The following is a 22,733-nucleotide window of genomic DNA, read 5'->3' as shown; positions in this document are numbered from 1 at the left end:
TTCCTTCAGCAAACTGTGAACAATGACTACTAACGTAAATGAAATATGTTTAGATGCAGTATGCATCCCTTTGTAATACACACACACACACACACACACACACACACACTGTTTTAAATAATTTGTCATACAGCAGAGAAGACAGAAGGATACACCAGTCGGGGAGGGGGGATAGAAATGAGGCAAGTGATTCTGTAGGCCTTCAGTTCTGAAGTGACATTGTAACAATTTTTCATTAAAGGCATATGTTGATAATTTATTTGGTTATGGATGTTGAAACATTGAACACTGTATGTATTTTTTTTTCTTTCATTTCTTCCAGCAATATACTCAAGTATCTGTTTGTTATTTTTAATGAAGGAACAAGTCAGATTTAAGTTGTTTCTGTTTTCATGTATAGATTTGGGGAAGAATAAGCCCAGGTATTCCACAGGGTATGTATCAGTGGTTAGCATACAGAGTACTGTCACTTCTCCCCCAGATCACTTTTAGTATAAGCAAAAGGTGTGATAGATGTCTTATTTCATTAAAATCGCTTATGAAATTTCTTTCAACAATTTTAATCTTTTTGATTGGATAAGTGATACTGTGTTTCAAAAACTAGTTTAGTATTCCAGAACTATTATAGTGATCTGCAGGGATGCATATCTTATATGTGTTATTTTATATACACATTTGTAAAGTTTTGTTCTGAATTATAAAATTCAAATTTTCATCAATTATTATACCAAACCCATTTCTGGTGACACTCATTTAGTTTAGAGCAAGCAAGTTTATATGTGCATGATTATATACGCATATATGCATGAGCTTCAGATTTTCCCAAAATCAAAACCTGTAAATGAATTTCCTGGGTCTAATGATTGCTGTTGATTTCACAAGCTGTAAAATCTTGTGGGCTGTCTCGATACATTTCACCACCCATCAGCAGTTTGTCATGGTTCTGAGGCTTATGCATGACCAGGTAACTGCAGCATTTTCACTTTTCTGAGTTACAAACTACGGTGTTGTTCTCAGCCATAACATTTGTCCCATGTAAGATTCTGAAATGCTCACACAAATCTAATTTATTGGTTTGTATGTTTGCATTCATATAGTAATGATTTTGCAGGCTGTTGCCATATGAGAAGCAGGAGACCGACAGTAAAAAAAAAAAAAAAAAGATGGAAAGTTTCAGGACCCAGCAGAGACTCACCCTTGAGGGATCCCCCTCTGAAGTTTAAAATGTTAAGATATTGTGCCACCCTTTCTTATTTCAGAACTCTCAAGCAGTCAGCATTTACTCCTTGATATAAGATGTCTTCCACGTGTAGTAATGAGATACCTAAAATGGTTATACCTCTAAGAAGTAATCCAAACGCCAAAACTAAAGTAACTGGTGCAAACAAACAAAAATCGGCGCAGGATTAACGGCAGCGTACTGGTAAAAGTTTAATGAAGTTCAAACAAACGAATTTACGGTGAAAACTGTGTCCACAGCAAGTAAAGCAAGAAAACCAACAAATTCAGATGAAGCGCTTTTCGTTTGTTGAATAAACAGACTTCATCAGATCATGTCACAGCGTACATTCAAACTATTTAAATGTAATGCGGTGGTCGCATGGTAGGTATAACCTATCATTAGCACTTTAAATTCAAAATTAGTTCTAACCTACTATTTTGAAAAACTGTGTGCAAATATACTCACAGAATCATGACAACCACAAATTACAAAACAGTGAAGTGTAACAATTATTGAAGTACAAGGAAGTTCTTGTTTCCTACTTAATGTTTTAGCTGTTAGAAGTATTACAGATCACGTCTTGTTACCCTGAATCAGAATACTACATTATATACACATGGGAAACCTTAAAACGGAGCAAAAGGAAAACAAAACAAAAAACAGATAAAAGTAGAAATAAACCATCGTACTACTAAATTAAAAGTACTGATGGATGTACACCATCGGTGCTGTAATTAATTCTAACTTAGACTTAATTGCAGCACCGATGGTGTACATCCATCAGTACTTTTAATTTAGTAGTACGATTTTTTATTTCTACTTTTATCTGTTTTTTGTTTTGTTTTCCTTTGCGCTTTTGGTTTCATGTGTATATAATGTAGTATTCTGATTCAGGGTAACAAGACGTGATCTGTAATACTTCTAACAGCTAAAACATTAAGTAGGAAACAACAACTTCCTTGTACTTCAATAATTGTTACACTTCACTGTTTTGTAATTTGTGGTTGTCACGATTCTGTGAGTATATTTGCACACAGTTTTTCAAAATAGTAGGTTAGAACTAATTTTGAATTTAAAGTGCAAATGATAGGTTATACCTACCATGCGACCACCACATTACATTTAAATAGTTTGAATGTACGTTGTGACATGATCTGATGAAGTCTGTTTATTCAACAGACAAAAAGCGCTTCATCTGAATTTGTTGGTTTTCTTGCTTTACTTGCTGTGGACACAGTTTTCACCGTAAATTCATTTGTTTGAACTTCATTAAACTTTTACCAGTACACTGCCGTTGATCCTGTGAATTTTTGCTTGTTTGAACCTCTAAGAAGTAATCAAAGCCGTAGCTTGCTCCTGTAGTGCAGTGCCCCGTGTTGGTCCCCTGAAGGTGCATCCCATCACCGCAGCTCCTCCAAGTGAACAGCAAAAAAAAAAAAAAAACACTGAAGTCGAGTACCTTTCTATACCAGCATTTCAGTACATGAAAAAATGACACTACAGAGTTTTTGATCGTGCCTGCTAACACTTTGTGCTCAGGACAATTGCCTCCTCTGCTCCACCCTTGCTATGCTACTGCAGTTAATGTAAAATTAGAGCAGAATCACTTGACAAGATCTTTATTTAAGGAAACATTTTGGTAAATGTCAGAAAATTTTAAAATAAAAAGTTGGCTTTTCTTATGATTGAGAGTTTACTAATAAGGCGGTAGTCATAAGTGTTGTGTTGCCTTTTGTGTGGAAATCAGATCACTGCACTTCTAGAGTTTGGGGTTGTTGGCTTCTTTAATATCTGATAGAGAAGGTAGTTGCAGTAGAGTTGTGTTATCACTTTTCTTTGCACACTTTTTCTTTTTTTTAGAAGGAAGCATTCATTTGGCTGTTTGCTGCCTTTTTATGATTTCTTTTCTAACCATTGTAATGAACATGCACACAGAATGTTACGGTGTTAAGGGGGAAACAATTGGATACTCCCCTTGAAACCTAGTTTGTCAATATTTTAGAACTACAGATTCCATTGCTCATCAATATTTAAGACTTTATTTTAGCAAATAGAGTTAATGTTGAATGATGTTAGTAGTCTGACATTACTATATGTCAGTTTAGATCTGAAGTTGTATGAAATAGGTAGGCATCTTTATTAAAATATTTATTTTAGGTTTATAGGAGTTTACTAGGCTAATGACCACAATGGCCTTTTTAAGCCTAGCCATGAATCCCAAATATCTGACAAGTTTTAGTACCCTTGATAAGTGTAAGCAGGGGCATGGGAGATTAAACATTTAAAAGCAAGGGCCTGGGAGATAACACATTTATAGGCTGCCTCTGTCCATTTCAGACATAAGTGTCAAACCAGGGATGAATAGGTCACACTTCATGCTATTTAATAGGTATGCTAGGATATTATCTATATTGGTTAATATTATTGAATTACCTGTTTTATGATTGAAAGTGCTGCTTGACATACTTAAAGTATTAATGTTTGTCTGGTACTGAATAGTAAATGCACAATTCCACTATATTTATTAATAGAAGTAATCCTGCTGGGAGATAAATTTTAAGGGCAAGTATACTGTTGGCAAGCAAGTTTCACCAAGTGAATTTATCATCTGAGGGAGCTAATCAATGAGATGGGGTCATGCAGACTGTGACCTAGTGCCCCACCTCAAGGACAGGGTGCGGGAGTTGCTCACTGCAGGCTTAACTCCTGGCAGTGACTGGAAGCACAGTCCAGTTAGTCAAAATGAAGATGCTGTCATATTGGTACCAATGGCATCCGTATGTGAGAGAATGCAGATACAGCCATTCACATGTCAGCATTGTTGTTCACATGGGGTTTACTTGGTGCCATAATAGTTCCTATCCCAGTGTCCCCTTGAACTCAAGGGCATTCATTTTGCTGTTCAGATGCAGAGGTTGGAGTATTATATTTACATTTGGATAGGTGTGCTTCCATGCTGCCTGTCATATTGAAATCGGATGGATACTGTCAATTGCAATTGTATTCATCTGAATAGATTTGCTTTTTCAAATTATTGAGGTCAGATGGACAGACACTGGGGATTGCAGTACTGTTTGAGTAGATTTATTTAATGCTTTTTATGATACTAATTTAGATTCATATGGAATCAAGAAGAGTTTGACAAATTGTTGAACATTTTCTTTGAGGGACATAACCTTTCACAGCACACATTATTATTCTAACTTCAAAACAAGAGAGAACATTTTCCTCTGATGTGACAGATTATTTCTAAATATTTCATTTTGCTCAGTTTAATGAACTGTTCAACCTAGCTTAAATAATTTTCTAATTACCAGTCTTGAGAGAAGATAATAATACAAAAAATATTTTATCAATTGACATCGTGACTTTTCTAAAAAAAAAAAAAAAAACAGTGCTTATGTTCAACATAGTTTGCATGTGAAGTACATGTTTTTGAAAAGATAACATATTCACACATACACACAAAGGCAAGACCTTGGTGCACCACTTAGGGGCATCTCCCTTAATGTATGTTTAAGAAACCTAACTGGTATTCAGTCAGTTGATGACACAATGCAGCTGTGGTAAGTGAAAGGACTGAAGGAAATTAATGGCATTATAATTCTGCCATTCAGGAAGGCTCACGGCACCTTCTGAATTTGATGATGCTAGATTTGTAGTACTCCCCTAACTTCAGTTCTGCAAGAAATGCCTTGCAGTATGACAGTGCTGACTGCAGCATTCTTGTTTCTGTCATTGGATTAACTATGTACTTGAAAGTAAATACCTTAACTGGTAGAATAATGTTGAATCATCACAGACCTAACATGGCAGGGCAGTGTGGCAGCACAGTTATCCAAATGTAAATATGATTTTTTTTTTTTTTTTTAAGTACTTGGGCATACGGACTTTTATAGTACGTGTACCTGTTAAAGGATGTGTCCTATCTCTCAGTGAGGGGGACTGTTACTTTGGGCACTTACTACCTTTTTTTTTTGGTGGGAGTTACGGTCTGGAATAGTGACCATAAGTAGAAAATGAAACCTTTTAATGATTCTACTTGTAATGTACAGAAGGATCTCGGTGCATAAGTTGTTAGCTGATTGTGAACAAAGAGATACAAGTATTTTAATAGGTACAGGTTACCTGAAAAGTCATTGGTTAAAAACAAATTCCTTAACCTTTTCTTGTTGCTCTGTGTCATTACCAGTTGAGAAGTGGCAGGCTGCATACACGATCTTGGAGGCATTCGGTAACAGCACCACCTGTATGAATGGAAATGCTACTCGTTTCTCTCAAATCATCTCCCTTGATTTTGACCAAGCTGGACAGGTAGCTTCAGCTTCAGTGCAGGTATGCAAACTATTTATGACCGTAACTAACTGGAGGTTAATGTCACAGAACTGACACAAGTTTATTTTGCATAGTTTTCTTTCATTTTTATTTTATCTTCTGTTTGATCATTCTTGGAAAACTTGTCTGTAAAAATAGAGATTATGAATATATGAATGAAATGTTATTTAAGTGCTAATAAAGCAAGCACTTTGCAAAATAGTGGCAATCAAGCATTAAATAGTCAACCATATAAAGCAATAAGATGAATGCAGAAAGTCTGGCAAATACAAGATTTACTAGTGTGGACCACCACTGGGTATGCCTTATGAAAAGGTACGTTTTTAGGGCTCTTTGTAAAGTAAGTAAGATGGCACATTCCTGAAGTTGGCAAAGTAGTAAGTTTCACAGGAGTTGAACCTAATGTGGAAAAAAGACTTCTTCACTGACTTGTTTATTCTTAACCTGGGAGCCAACATCAACTCTTTGCTGTCTGAATGGAGTGGGAAAGACAGCAGCTGCTGAGGGTACACAGGACTCATGTCATGTAGTTTAACATAAGTACCTTGTAACCTGCGGGAAGTCAATGTAGGCTCAACAGGACAGTGGTGATGGGAACCATGATAAGGAGTACATAGAGCATGGCTGTGGAATTTGGTACCTGCTGTAGGTATTCAGAGTTGACATGCAGAAGCTAAACCTCACTGCAGCACTCTGATTGTGAAAGAACCTGAATATGAACTACACTAGTAGAATCCTCAGGTGAAAATGAGTGTTTCATCTGAGCAATATTCCTGAGATTGTAGTAAGAAAATTTGACAGTAGCTGCCATGTCCTGTAATTGACAGCTGACTATCAGGAATAGCAGCTACTTGTTGGATCCATGACACAAACGCCGGTATGTTTCCTCCATAAAGATGTATGGGGAGAAGGCAAGGCAGCTAATGCTTTATGAATTGTCAGTAGTGAGCCTCAGGTGAGTGTCTCTCATCCATTTAAAACCAGCATCTAAACTATTTTCAAGGGAAGTAAGAGCTGCCATATGCTGTTGAGGGAAGGACATGTGTAACTGAGTTTAATCCTTGTATCAATTATATCATAGACCCTTGCATTGATAGCCATCACCAAATGAAAGCTTATTAAACATAAACAGTAAAGAACAAAGAACAACTTTTATTGCGGATCCTTTCAGACCCGACATCATGGGGAGTTGCTTAAAGACAAATTAAGCCCCGAAGTCACTGTGTGCATGTGCCATGAGAGGTAAACCAGCCAAGGACACCACGTGAAGCACCATGGTGAGAACATGAGCAATTGATTAGAATCCCATAGTCCACCATGCCAAACACTGCAGAGAGATTAAGGATAACCAGGATATGTAATAGCATTAAGTGCTGAACTCTGCCCATTACCGGGTAGTTAGTGGACCTAATTATGGCAGCCTCACTTACTGTTCAGGAAAGGATCAAGAGTTCACAAATAGGCAGAAATGTTGTATGTGTACCAAAACATCTGTTGTACTATTAGTCTATGAAATATGAAAGGACTGTGGCATATTTGCTTTAATGAAGCAAAGGTTAAAATGTGTTAATTTTTTAAATTTCCCATGATAAACAACTTATTTTGAGTTTATTATATTGGTAAGTTAGCACAAGGGCACTTTGTTCCTTGTGAGAAAATGCTATGTGAATAACAGTTGATTCGGTAAAATATAGTGTATAGTATTTGCATTTTGTGCAGTGTACAGAGAACCTGTATTGAGTATACTGTTGCAGTTTGTCTCAGGCATGACCTCATGGTGTCAGCATTCCACCAGCAACACAGTACTGTACTGTGACTTGCTCCCAGAAGAGGCATGCATTTTTATGTTTTCTAAATGTGCTTGCTGCACGATTCCCTTGTGACACATACTGTGAACAGAGGTTGTGATCATGGAATGAGTAAAGGAGTCTAGATCCACAGTAAAAGAAGCAAGAAACATTTGTGTCATACAGATATAGCACAAAGAAGAGATGTACTTTAACAGAAATGGTGGTCAAACATCCAGACAACACAAATAAAAAGGCAGAGGTAGGAAATTAAAGGGAAATGTTTGGAAAAGCTGAAGGATATAGAGAATGTGGGCAGGGTGACAAGGACAGAGTCAGAGAGAGAATACCTGACAGGTTGCTGTACCGTTAAACCCCAGAAAAGGGCAAATATCTCATATTTACAGTTAGTGCAGTCTGTTTATTTTGACTTGAATGCATTAATAATGACCTGTAAAAGTACATAATGGGCAATTCTGTATGAATAGCTGGAGTGCTGGAATACATGTATGTCCTTAAGGGGTCATCTGGATGTCTTCAGTTATGTCCTTGAAAAGAGAGGATTGTAAATTGTGTTTTTTTTTTTTTTTTTTTTTCTTTTAAGGTGATACTTTATTACAAAAATGATGTGTCAACATGAATATGAAAGGAAGGAGAGGGTGTCAGCAGTAGAGGACAAAGACGAGCGAAAACTCTACATTTTTTTCTGTCTTAAACATGCAGACATCCAGATTACATTTTTCAAAACCACAATATGATCCCCTAGTTTACATGACTCCTCTTTTCTGTACCTTTATAGAATTGTTCTTGCCTGGCTTAGGATGGTATACCTTGTTTTGTGGGAGTAAGTTTTACCCTCTATTTTTCAGAATGGAATTCAAGCTGAAGCCAAGTTATTAAAGCTGTAAATATTGTGTCAAAAGGTGTTTTGTTTTCATCATGACTGATTCTCATTTCACAGGCATGTATACATAATATAATTGGGTCTATATTATAAGATAGACGGTTGAAAACATCGAACACCATATGGTCGATGTCTTCAAACATCGAACTTATAAAAACAACAAAAACAAAAAAGTATCCTAACGGGTTTAAGCAGGGGGGTGCCCCCCCCCCCGCTACTTAAATATACCAACTCCGAGACTGCACTACTTTGCACTAAATGAAAATTTCCCCTTACGGAGATTTCCGCTTACACATTCGATGTTGTGCATTTTCGCTATTCTCGTGTCGACAATATCAGCTTCGATATTGGCTTTCGAGAATGTAATATAGACCCCATCAGTTTAGCAAATTTATGATATGACAAGATTAAAGTATTTCAAATACTAAAACCCTGACAATTGTAAAACCAAGCTGGAAAAGGACAAAAAGATAAGCCCCCTTAGTAATATGTTGGTATATTGTGGTATTTTTTGTTTTACATTATTACTGTCAGGATTTTAAAGCTTGGGATTTCTGTTGTGACTTTTTACATTATCCTTATTTGAACATATATGATCCAGTTCTGAAAGATGAACCAGAAAGTGGAGTTGGTATTTGCCAGCATTAGTAAATAAAATTTGAGTGGGAGGGCTAGTTTGTGAAAAATCATTTCATTATCAAAATACTCAAATGAAATGTACTTTTTTCTTTCCTTTGTAGACTATGTTGTTGGAGAAGGTGAGAGTAATAAGGCGCCCAGAAAATGAGGCAACATTCAATGTGTTTTATTATCTCCTGGCTGCTACTGACAATGCCCTGAGGTAAAGTCCGTGGACTCTGTTCAGATTGTACCCGTCAGATATGCTTGTTGTATGAAACTAGGGCATCTTTAATAATTACATACTAGGTTGATTGTTTTATTGCCTTTGCCATGTAAAAGATTAAAACTGATGCCATGAGGGTGAGCAAATAGCATGAAATAAGTGCATTTAAGTGGAAGACAGTGAGTTAATAACTGAATGTGATGTAATGAAAGCAGAGTAAATAAATAAGAGAAAAAAGGTACATAGTCATATAGATTTGTGTATGAAAACATTATGGAGCAATTTAACATAGAGGCTTGTGGTCATGGGCTGCTGATAAGCAGCATTATGTAACTAAGTTTAAGCTGTGTATTCTCTACATGCATGGTCTGTGACTCATTGGTAGTCATTTAGACTTCTGCCATTGCCTGTTTTCATGCCTGAAAAGAAGCATTTATCTAAGTGGGCTTACTTAAAATCAGAATAAAATGTCTTTTGATGCACATAATAATGCAGTAATCATATTTTTCCTATTATTGTCCCCCTGCTAAACAGACATATAGACATATGCAGTCTGATGGTTTGAGTCTCAGTCTTCCCATTTGTATTACCTAGCTAATAAGCTTTCTTTCTTTGCTAAGTAATACTATTTCTCTTTTCCTCTCATTGTTCAGATTCCCTCCACAATTCGTTTGATTTCACCATATCCTCAGGATGCCTTTTTCATGCCTTCCACCACCCTTTCTTGGAAAAATGCATCTCTATACTTTTCTGATTTGCATTTCACCAGTTTCTAATTACACCTCAGTGTTCATTTCTGCTTCTGAAAGGCTCTACCCTTCATAATTATTTGTATTCCTTTAGAGGTGCTTGAAACATAATCTTATGCTCTCACTTTCCTCAAGGGTGTACATATGACTCTTCATTTGGCTTATTTTACATGTCCTGCACCATTTTAGTTGTCTTATGTACAAACTCAGTCCTAGGTATATATTTGCTGAGTTGGCATCTGTGGAACAGTACTTGAAGGGGTGTTGTTTCATTTGTGCATACAAAACATGTTTGCTTTCCATTTGCTGTCGCCGATGCATCACAGCCTGAAATTCATAAAATAACACAAGCTGTCTTTTCTCCTAACTGTTTGTGAACCTGTGAACCTATCTTCCTATGGGTTGCCAAAAAGATTATTAAGCAGCTTCACTGTTTGTGTTCTCAATTAAACCAGGATAATTTATATTTTGTCACATTATCTGCACTAAAACAGATAACCAAGCCTTCACTACTACGCTGTTATAGATTTAGAATAAGTTGTCTGCCAGCTTTTTCTGTCTCCATATCATAGTTCAAGCAAGACTTAAAAATCTGCTACTTTGATAAAATTTAGTGTTGCTAGTTCAGTAGGGAGGTAATGATTAACTTCTGATCAGTGGAGACTAAAAATTCAGGGTAGCACTGACAATGTTATACTTCATTTGGAGGCAAAAAAGCAAGGTAGTCTTATTCTCAGATGTGGTAAAATGTATGGTTGGACTTTCACATTTGTGCTAGAAAAGAATAATCCTACATATTCAGAGAAATTTGCCATCCCCTTGAGTTACTTCTGAGTATAGCCCCAATGTCATGACTTTCGTTTCTTGGTTAAGAACGTGATACTATAAGCAGTAGGTTCAGTGCCACTTGATGTGACATTTGATGTGTGACTGGTAGTGGTACTTTTTGCAGTGGATGAACTACACCTTTCATCTCAAAGAATGTAACTACTGTGTAGGAAACTTTCTGTGCTCAGCATTTTTATTTTAAATTTTTAGATCTATTCAAATTGTGGTATCTGTCACTGAGTCACTTTACGTAGCGGTATGAACCATTGAGCCTTTCTCATAAAAACAGACTTTCATCATTTTTTCTTGAATTTATCCTGAAGTTTTGCAGCCTCGTGTTTAGTAGCATCTCTCTGCAGTGGGTGATATAAGGTGGGTTGTCCCCAAGCAAAGACATTTCATTGAATGCCCATTCAATGAGACAGGCTCATCTCAGTGTAAACGAAGATGATGGACTGCAAATTTTGCATATAAAGGTGGCAGACATAGTTGAATGTTAGAATCTTAAATTAAAAAGTGGTTAGTACTGAGGAGTTTTTTGTGTGAAGAATGTTCTTATGTGTATTGTAGCAGAGACCTATTTAAAAAGTATTAATTTAGTACCATAGATATTAGGGTTTACCTCCTTTAATTATTTTAAACTAGATGGAAAAGATGGTGAGATTGCCTAAAACCTAAAGTTAAAGCAGCACAAAATTACAGCTTCTGTGTTTAAAAGTTGCAACAAATAACTCCAACTCAAACATCCTTGGGTTTTATGTAACACTGTCCACATCTTCTGTACATCATGAAAACGTCTTCAGTAATCTGATAGAACTAAAAATGAATAAATAAATAAATATACATAAGTAGTAATAATTCCATCCTTTTGGGAGATTTCAGTCATCCAAACATTGCCTAGTATAAACGTGACACTTAAAGACACCCTTGTATATTACTGGATTTTCTAAATCACAAATAACTTTAAATAATTCATTAATATTCTGAACAATGCAGTAGGTGTTACACACACACATTACAACTAAATTGCTCCCTTTTCATAGAATTCTCATTCTTACTAAATGCAGAGCATGTTGCTTTTTATGTTTAACCTAAGAAGTAAAACCTACACAATGAGAAGTATTGTCATCTTTTTAGGACTGTGCCAGTGGAAATTACACTGAAGTATATGCATTTCTGCCAAAACAGACTGGCACAAAATGTTTAACAACCCACATGTAACAGCAGCTCAGGAGATTGTAACTAAATTCTATGGTATTGTTAGTCACTGCATTCAAAAATGTATACCCAAGAGATGTATGGAAAACCTTAAAAAAATGGAAAAACTATACAACAGGAAGGAGAGGTGCTACACCACTTTCCAAAGTAATTGTTATCCTGAAAACAAATCATGATTAAAAAAAATACGTATGTTGTTGTCTTTCTGCTTTTCCTGGTTAGGGGTCGCCACAGCGGAACTCCGGTCCGCTAATGATTGGCAGTAGATTTTCACGAACGCCGAGGTGCCAGCTCGACGTTCAACCTTCAACGAAGGCACGCCCATTTACGCATGTCTTTCGAACGCCACCCAACCGCGGGGAGGGCATGCAGACTCCACACAGAAAGCACTCCTCGCACTCCAGCCGAGAATCGAACGGGAGAACCTCTTGCTGTGAGGCAACAATGCTACCGCTGCACTACCGCGGAAGTATTAAAAATACATATAACTTAATAAATTGCCAAAATAAGTCGGGTCAAACAGTGAAATGGCATTGCAAAATTATTTTGAAAAGTTAAGGAAAACTAGTGATGAATGTAGCAGACTCATAAATGATTTAACACATGAATCTGAAGTAATTGCAGATGTTCTGACAGCCAGACATTGTCCCAATTGTTTATAAATCTAGGGAGATGTGCACAGCACCTGTGATCATAAAGGGCGATTCCATTCCCAGCATTACACTATATGTGGGGATGGCAGCTGTTAACGTGCTAGAATATATAGCAGTGTGGTGTACAGGGATTAATCCCTGACTGCTACACTGGTTTGATTGATAGCCCATGCACTGGAGGAGCCTGTGAAGTGTGTTTGGTTGGGATGTATTTTGGGAGCTGTTGTTTAAGTGCTTGCCTTGAGTAAAATAGAACATTAGTGGGTTTATTATGTTGTATTTTGCCTGTGGCTTCTCTGAAAAGGTATCTCTTAGGGATCATCATCTTCTCCTCATACTGCCTTTGTTCTTAATCTGCAGGACTTTTCTACCCCAGCCTCCACTGTACTTGGTCACATCGCTGAAGGTGCACTTACACCGCTGACCCAATATTGAGTGCATCCTTTTATGTAAGCACTGATTTCTAGCTGCTGGGGTGAGGTGCTGTTTGTACACAGTGCCTCAGATTACTTTCCTTTAGATGGTAATATCACTAGACTTCTGAGATCAGTGCCAGCAACATGAGTGGCCTGTTGCTTTGTATTCTTCTCCTCTGTTTTCTTTTTTCCTTTTTTTTGCCATTGACTTGTGAGACAATATCAATACTTCACTTAACATAGCATCGGCAGCATGTTGGATAATTATCGTATTCCCAGATACCTGATGATGATGATCATCATCATCATCATCCTAATCATTTTTTGAAGAAAACACAGTCTTCTACTTTAACATTGCAGTTTATGCCTGATAATGTATGGGAACAAGCAATGATAGATTTATATCAAAAGCCATTATAATATCAGAAAACTTGTCTGTGAGCATTTTGCTTTCTTGTTAAAAGTTCCAAAGAAAGGGAAACCTTCTGTCATCATGCAGAGAAAAAAAAATTCCAAGTCGAAGTTGTCAATTTGTGTACTTTATTGAGAACTTCATTGTACAGCAGGTACTGTATTCAAGACTAGTTAGCTGTATTGCCCAAAAGGCAAATATCTGGTTTGCTAATGGCTGAAAGGGGTCATAAACAAGCCAATATTCAGGTCATGAAACTTATTGTACAAAGTTGGTTTGCTGGATGATAATGTACAAACAAACCATAGCTCACATCAAAAATTAGGAGCTGTCATTGAATCCCACACTGACACAAATGTTCTCCAGGAGGGGTTGACATAGACAGACAACTGGTATCAAAGCCATGGAATAAAACTAAATGCCAAGAATAGTATCCTTTGGGAAGTCATCTACCCCTGGTAGGTATCATATTGGCAACACACCCCTTAGAGCTGACCCAGTAGTCAGGAACTTAGGGACACACACAGCTAGTAATCTAGCCTTTGACCATCACATGTCTACAGTAGTGAGGAAATCATTCTATGTTGTGCAACTTATAAATAAAGGTATGACGTGCAAGTCCAAGGAAGTCATTGTTCCACTGTATTCAGCATTCATCAGACCTATTATTGAGTAAAATGCCCCTTTGGTATGTGCCTAACCAAACATATCCAACAGTTGGAATGCCACAGAGGTTTCTCACTAAAAGACTACAAGGCATGTGCAGACTGCCTCAAGGTCCTATCCCTGTATTCTGTCTCCTACAGGCTTTTGAGTGGAGATCTATGTCAGGCATACAGGGCATTGTCAGACCCCACTCTGATGGACCTCCTGCATATCCACAAAGCAAACAGCTCCAGAATTACCTGTTCTAAAGACTTGAACCTTGCCTGTGATATAAATAGGACCTGCCGGAGAAACAGGTATGTATCCAGGAGACTACCCTGACCATGGAACATGTGAAGCAGAGTTCCTCCCTAACCTAATTTAAGTGCAACTTGGACAGTTGGATGGGGAACCAGAAATTCATCCGTGATTTGGCATCTATGTCTCTAACGGACACAGGCAACCTGTAAATATTTCATATCCCAGGCCCCTACTTACACTTATCAAGGGTATCAGAACTTGTCATAGATTTGGGATGCATGACTAGGCTTAAAAAGGCCCTTGTGGTAGTTAGCCTAGTAAACACCTATGAATCACATAACACAGTATGCATAGCAGGTTAGCTGGATTATAATGTACAAACAAATCATAACTCCCATAACATAACACAGTATGCACTGCAGGTTAGCTGGTAGATATTGTACAGACAGACCATAATTTACATCACATAACACAGTAACCATAGCAGGTTAGTTGGATGATATTGTACAAACAAACTGTAACTGACATCACATAACACAGTATGCATAGCAGGTTAGCTGAAAGACAAGAGTAATAGCTGAAACCTGGGTTAAAACGAAAGTCTGAAATGAGAGTGGCTGACACAGAAAGCACAGGAGCCCAGGGTTTTGTATGAGGGTAGTGCTGGAATAAAATATGGCAGACAGTGCTTTTATGTGATACCTATCTGGAAGTGCTAGTTATGAAACTACAGATCTAATTGGGTGGGGAAGTTTTATGGGGATTAGCTGGAATGACCAAATATGTGACTTGTGAGAAATGTCTAATATCTGCCCACAAGCAGAACAACTTACACTTTGCAGGCAGTAAATTGTAGCTCCATGAAAGGTGTCACCAGCTGCTAAGTGGAAAGTTTTTGCAGCACAAAAGTCACAGAGCTGGAGACATTTTTTTTTAATTTGTTCATCTCTATGCTATTGCTGTTAGTGGGCAAGTGAAAGGGATATGCCCACCTGGGAATATGTCATTAGCTTTGTCTGACAGCCTTAAAAGAAATAGTCCTGTTTGACTGAATCTGTTTCTCTAAACCTGGGACTTCTGCTGGAGTTGCTTTAGGTCCATCTACCTGACACACTCTCCTTAACTTTATTCTGCAAATAATGCTATCAGTCTTCACAGCATTTTGTATGTTGTATAAGTTCAGGCAGTCAGGGTCCTTGATTCTGCCCCAACAGGTGCATCAAATGTTTATCACAAGTGAGGACAAGCCTGCAGCTGTGCTGTCTCGTAAACCTTCCCAGCAGGAACTGAACACCAACCTTTGAAAAGGTGACACACACTGTTTCTACATGCTGAACTGCTTACTGCAGGTCTGCAGCAATGCAATCTGCAGTATTCCAAGTGATAAATCAAATGAATAGTAGTGAAAATACTACAACTGTTACACACATTGGACAGTGCAAGCAGCTGAGTTAGTCTCCATTGTTTTTATTCCTAATTTTCATATTATTTGTCTTGTAACTAAACGATTTCCATTATCTGACTGGTGATATTGTTTTGATCTATATCTATTGTCCTATTGCTCTGTATTAGTTATTATCGACTTTTAGCTCTTTCTTGGGTCTCTCTCTTAGAATCAGACAGTTAAGCTAACACAATCTCAGAATAGCCTGAATGCTGAATCGTGCTTTCCTAAACTGTTTCATCTGTAAATTTGGAGCTATCTGATATTAATTTCAAAACTTGTAGAGATTTATTTAACTTGTTTTTATTAAGTTATGATGATTCATTACTGTCCAGTATAGAGTGTTTTAAAGACTAAATATTGATTCTGGTCATGTTCTGCTCTGATGTTGAAATGTGTAGACATCAGGAACTCCATTTTCTTTCTATTATACAGGGCATTGTCAGACCCCACTCTGATGGATCTCCTGCATATCCACAAAACAAACGGCACCAGAATTGCCCGTTCTAAAGACTTAAACCTTCCCTGTGATATAAATAGGAGCTGCTGGAGAACAAGTATGTATCCCAGAGACTACTCAGTCTATCCATGTGAAGCAGAGTTCCTCCCTAACCCAATTCATGTGCAGCTTTGACACTTTGACAACTGGGTGAGCTACAAGAAATTCATCCCTGGTTTGGCACCTATGTCTCTAATGGACACAGGCAACCTATAAATGGTTAATCTCCCAGGCCCCTGTGTGTAAAAGTTTCATCTCCCAAACCCCTGCTTAACACTCATCAAGGGTTTCAGAACTTGTCAGATATTTGGGATATATGGCTAGGCTTAAAAAGGCCCTTGTGGTCATTAGCCTAGTAAACACCTGTGAACCTATAAGTAACATTTTTAATTGAAAAAAAATCTTATTTTACAAGCCCTATTATCAGATTTAATAAATGGTATATTGTATTTTTTCAACAGTAGGAGACACTAAGCCTATGTAGTCTGTCTTTTTAAGTGCCTTTTAACATTTTATCTCACCTCCATCCCTACATTTCCCCCTTGCCCATTTTTCCAAATATCCCATAACTCTTTAAATACCCTTGTGGAGTCCCTCAACACCACCTATTCTGGTAGTCCATTTCTTGAGTCTGTGACCTTGTATGTGACAATTTGCTTTGGGAGAGACGGGAAGGAGTTTGTCCCTAAAATCTGCTGCCTGTGCTGCTCCTTACCCCCCTTACGCATAATGTTTTCTAATCTGATGTAAGAGCTTTAGCTTTTCTAGCCTCTTTGTCAAGTTCTTTCCCCTCTATCCCACGGATATTTCTGGAGGATCTCCCTGGATTCCTTCTAGCAGTGTGATATGATAATGTCAGGACCCGCTAGAGCGAGTCCCGAAGTATGGAAACTGAATAGTTTAAAGGACAGACTTACATATGCTAAGTCCGAGATGCCATTTCTCAGAATATTTCCTTTTTCTCTGAGGTATGGTGATCTCTTGAGTGTATATATAGAAGTTGGGGTGGGGGATGAAGGGTAGATTTGCCCACCCCTACAAAAAGTGATTTTTGAGATTCGCTGTTGTCCTGTTTTCTCTCTCTCTCTTTTTTTTTTTTTTTTGTCCTGTCAGCACTCAGCATTTTGAGTGCTGATATTTCACTAGGGAGCCCATGATATCAGTTTTCCTTTTCTTTACATGACTTCTACAACTGCATGCAGTATTCATATTGTGGTCTGACCAAGGCCCTGTAGAATGAAAGTTTTACTTCTTTCCTTGTGGAATGTAGCCACCTGAGGGCACACTGCAGCGCTGTGTTTGCTGTTGCCTTTGCCCTCTTCCTCTTCTCCCAGTAGTTTAGTCCAGGTATGATTGACACCCCCATGTCTTTTTTGTGCTCTGTTGCCATCAGTTCCAAACCCCAACTGATATTTGACACCAGGGTTGCTGTGGCCCCAGTGCAGTACTCTGCACTGAACCTCACCTCTCACTTTTCTGCCCATTTGTTCAACCTTTTCAAATCTTTTACTAGACTTTCTCCAGACTCCCACCTCTTCATTGCTGCACCTATCTTTGTGCCATCAGTAAAGCTCCCTGTATACTGTTTCCTCAGTTATGTGTTGAGACAAGTACATTGAAGGGTACTGGCCCCATGACAAAGCCCTACAATATTCCAGTAGTCACTTTTCTAATTCCTCTCCTTGTCCATCTCATCACAACCTTCTGTATTGTACCATTCAACCATGTCTCTTATCTGGTTCCTCAGTCACAGTCCTACTCCCAAGCCATCCAGTCCTGTAGAAGTGCTGTTAGCCCTGCCCTATGCATTCTGTCTTTCTCTCTCTCTCTGTTTCTCCATACCTTTGCTTGCCTAATAGTTCTGTCTTACCCCAGGTTTGTTTTCTGCCTCCAACACCTTGCAGTGAGTACCACATTTGCTGCCATTCAGTCATCTGGCTCTTCTACAGTAACAAGTGATCTGTTGATTTCCTTTAGGCCATCTGCCAATATACAGTCCAGATTTGTCAGTACTGTGGAAAGTAATGCTTGGGATTATTGTGCTTTACCTTCCATAACAGTAGACATTTCCCTCTGGACCTTCTCTTTCTCCGTTCTGGTATCTGTCAACTGTTCTCCATATTCCTCCTCTCCTCCCTACCAGCATGGCACCCTGTCCTTGCTTTTCTTTTTGAGGACTAAAGCAGAATATTTTTTCTACTGTTGCCTTTTCCCATCTTTGCTTAGTCTAGCTAGTTATCTCCCTTCCTTCCTTCTTTCTGTTGTGTACCTAAAATGCCTTTACTTCCCTTCTTGATTGCTTCTGCTAACTTCTTTTCAACAGTAGCCTTCATGCTGCTACCATCTATGTTACCTTTTTGCTAGGCCTGTTGTATTGTGCTACCTCCACTTTCCCACCCATGTCCTTTCCACTTTTTGTAAGAACTTGTCCTTTTCTCAGTTGCTAGTCTCGGGTCTATATTATTAAAACAAAGATTTCTAACTTTGAATTACCATATGGCCGATACCATAAGGTCGAAGTTAGAAAACGTCGAAGTCTGAAAAAAACAAAAAAAAAACAAAAAAGAAAAGACTAAACCCTAAACTAAGGATTGTAGGTAGGGGGGCAAGCCCCCTTGCAGCCACCACGTGGGGGCCTGTGCTCCCTCCACACCCCCGCTCTTTAAATATAACAACTCTGAGACTGCACTATAATACGGTATAAGGGAAGACTTCCCTTTACTGCACTGTAGTGCAATCTCGGAGTTGGTATATTTAAAGAGCGGGAAGTGTGTGGGGTGCAGGGGAGCTTGCCCCCTACTTTAACATCTTAGGTGACCTTTTTTTTTCCCTAACTTCGAAGTTTTCTAACTTCGACCATATGGTGTCAGCCATATGGTATTCAAAGTTAGAAATCTTTGTTTAAATAATATAGACCCGCTAGTCTCACATTTCTTTGTAGATGCATTGATTGTTTTTTGTTTTTACCTGATGTTCATCGTGTTACCCTGCTGCAGTCATCACACTTGGGTTATCCTGCCGTCAGGCGGTCCCGCAGTCGGCCCGAATTCTAAAGTCTTGGTCCAGCGTCGGTTGCTGTCGCTTCTTCCTTGACGTCAGTGCGCCAGGGGTATATAAGAGGCATCCGACGCCATTTTCTTCAGTCTTTCTTGCCGCGCGGTGCCCGAAGCAGAAGCAGTTCGCAAGTGCTGGTCGGCCAACACCTGAGATTTTCGATTTGAATTTCAGTCCGAAGTCTTCAATAAAGCTAAGTACCCCGTTGGGGAACATTTTCTTGCCTCAGTCCGATGTCAGAAAAAGTTAACAATTGCATTTCTTGTGGGAAGCAAATACCTCATAAGGACTTCCATTCCTATTGTATTCCTTGCCTAGGCCCAGACCATGACGTCACAGGTTGTCAGTTTTGCACTAGGTTTAATAAACGAACTATCAAATGCCGTTTTGACTTCGCACGGCATTACTTTGGTAGGAAATTTAATTATATCATGCCGTCGGAGCAGCCGACGACCGCCATTCATAAAAAACGCAAGGATAAGGATAGGCAGCCTAAGAATAAGCCAGACCCCGAGGCCTCAGCTGGGCCTGTCGCCGGCTCTCCGGTTTTCAGTGAGGCGCCTACGCAGCCCCTGACGACCGCAGAACTGGAACCCAGACAGCTGCAGATTCCCAAGCGGAGTCTACTAGGCCGACGCAGCCATCTACCGACACCAGAGCAGAACTAGACACCGGTGCAGAGGAAACGCCTTCGGTTGCAGAAGGTGTCTTCAGACCGACAACACTCACCATTAAATCTTATGCTAAGCTTAAAACTCCTTTAAAACCTAAGAAAACTGTTCATCAGTCTACAGTTCAAGTCCCCATGCCTAAGAAACAGATGCTTAAGATGGCTGAAGATTTGATTATCCTTATCAGGGGTTCCCATCACCCTCCTGATAAAAGACCAAGACAGGAGGAGGATTATGCATCCTCTGACCAGGTTTCTCTCTCCTCAGATTCTTCTGAGGAACAGGATTACACTTTTCCACCTTATGAGGATTCTGATGCTGAAGACTCTATTCCCTCAGCATCTCCCCCTGAAGACTACTCCTTTGGGGAAACTTTACATACGATGAGGGAACATTTCCACTGGGAAGGCCAGGATTACTTAGATTCTAAGAAAAGGCTCTGAGAGTTCCTTTTATTACCCCAACACAGACCTCTTGCTATCCCTCCTGTTTTAGATATTGTGGATGATGTTTACTTGGAGTCTAGTTTAAATCCAGACTCTCTACCTCCTGCTCCAGCCAAACCAGACGGATACTACAGAGTACCTGACTCTCACAAATTCCTTTATAAAAGCCCTGTAGCTGACCCAGAAACTATTTCCCAGGGTCCTAAGGGAGCAAAAGCTTCTATGGCTAAAAATACTGTGCCCCCTGAAAGGGATTCCAGAGCCCTAGATAGATGGGGAAAGAAAATATACACCTCAGCAACTCTGGCGATGAGAGCATTAAATTGCCAGTTTCACATGTTGAAATATCAACAATTCCTGAAGTCTCAGTTAAAACAGAAAATGAGCACACTTTCAGAACAGCCTGAATTCAAGGAAATGCAGGATCTGTTGCATGCAGCTAAACAGGTGGGTAAGCATACTTTACAATGCGGATTTGATTCATTGGAAGCTTCCTGTAGAGCAGCTGTTACTGGCTCTGTCATACGTAGACATGCTTGGTTAAAAGAACAAACCCTCCCTGACCATGTTAAAGCAAAATTATTAGATGCACCTTTACAACAGGATGTATTATTTGGTGTCAAAGCAGAAGAGGTTTTAAAGAAAATGGAGGATAAGGCAAAGTCTATGCAAACGGTCAAGGATTTTTTGCAGGTACAACCCCCTCGTTTCAGCAGAAATTGGCCAACAAAAAACTGGTCCTTTCCAGCTTCAGACAGATCACAGAGAGGCAAATACAAATGCCCAAGGGGCAGAGGTCAGTCAAAGGGCCCTTACAAACCTCGCCAATGGGGTTCTGCTACCCAGAAAGGAGGAGAAGACAGGCCCCAAGCTAGTAGAAGGCAGACACAATGACTCTATCCTCAAACTACTACCAAGCAAATCTCTCTTGGAAACTCCCTTGGGAGGAAAACTAGCATTTTTTGCAAGCAACTGGCACATCATCACAAAAGACAAATGGGTTCTAAACATTGTCTCTTAAGGATACAGATTCCACTTTCATACCTTACCAAGGATCAAAGGAATGCCAAACCTGCCACCAAATCAATGGGCAGAGGCACAAAAACAAATTACAGCTCTCATGAACATGAGAGCCATTCAACAGGTACCTACACAGGAGCCAAGGACAAGGATTTTACTCAAGACTCTTCCTAGTCCCAAGAAAGGACAAAGCATGGAGACCCATTCTGGATCTTTCAATTCTGAACACCTATCTGCAAGTACCAAAATTCAATATGCTAACACTACAGCAGCTTCTTCCATGCTGGGCAAGAATGCTTGGCTAGTCACTTTGGACCTCAAGGAGGCATACCTGCATGTCCCTATCAGACAAAATTGCAGAAGATACCTCCGCTTCATTGCAGGTTCAACGCATTATCAATTCTCTGCACTGCCCTTTGGCTTATCTACTGCGCCCAGGGTCTTCACAAAATGCCTGGCACCAGTAATTGCATACTGCAGACAAAGAGGAATTCAAATATAGCCATACCTGGACAACTGCCTTATTCAAGCAGAAAGCAAGGACATTCTTTTAAAGCATCTGGCATTTGTCAAACACCTTCTAAGTTGCCTAGGGTACATAGTAAACGAAAAGAAATCAAAACTAGTGCCCTCACAAAACATAATATTCCTGGGTGCCAGCTTGAATACAACGGCCCAGATGGCTTATCTCACGCCAGACAAGCAACGACAGCTGTTTCAATATTTCAAAATAATGGCAACAAAGACCCAACTCCTTGCAAGAAAAATTCTGCAGGCCTTGGGATTCATGGCATCTTGCATACTACTAATACCATTTGCAAAACTACATATGAGAAAATTACAATGGTACCTGAAAAGTGTATGGACTCAGCACAGCCACAGCTTGGAAACAATGATACCACTCATTCCCTGCCTTCAACAGGAGTTTCTATGGTGGGCACAGGCATGTCACCTCAACAAGGGTCAGCCTTTCACCTTACCCACAGCCAGGCAAACTATGACAACAGATGCATCGGACTATGCCTGGGGAGCACACATGGCAGGGCAGTGCATTCAGGGCAAATGGACTACAGATCAGAGACACCTGCATATCAATCAAAAAGAAATGCTAGCAGTGCAGAATGCCCTAACAGCTTTCAAGGACCTTCTACACCCAGGACAACTACTAACAAAGACGGACAATACCACAGTTATGTTGTACATAAACAAGCAAGGGGGCACACATTCCTACCCTCTATGCAGGCAAGAAGTGACCTTGTGGAACACTGCACTGTCTTACCAGGTTCAATTACAAGCACAATTCCTGCCAGGAAAGAAAAACACAT

General features: G+C 39.2%; 1 protein-coding gene across 7 annotated transcripts in view; it reads left to right on the top strand.

The window, feature by feature from the left end:
- MYO18A (myosin XVIIIA) overlaps positions 1-22,733 on the top strand; it is a 2,129,602-nt gene that overhangs the window by 977,156 nt on the left and 1,129,713 nt on the right. For all 7 annotated transcript variants that reach the window (XM_044054445.1, XM_044054444.1, XM_044054446.1 and 4 more), the window contains 2 exons: positions 5,415-5,557; positions 8,989-9,089. In XM_044054445.1, coding sequence (XP_043910380.1) covers positions 5,415-5,557; positions 8,989-9,089 — 244 coding nt within the window. The remainder of the gene's footprint in view (positions 1-5,414; positions 5,558-8,988; positions 9,090-22,733) is intronic.

This window comes from Protopterus annectens, chromosome 13.part0 (assembly GCF_019279795.1).
Source record: "Protopterus annectens isolate FY-2018-M chromosome 13.part0, PAN1.0, whole genome shotgun sequence".
NCBI lineage: Eukaryota > Metazoa > Chordata > Ceratodontiformes > Protopteridae > Protopterus > Protopterus annectens.
This window is presented reverse-complemented; position numbering and strand designations above follow the sequence as displayed.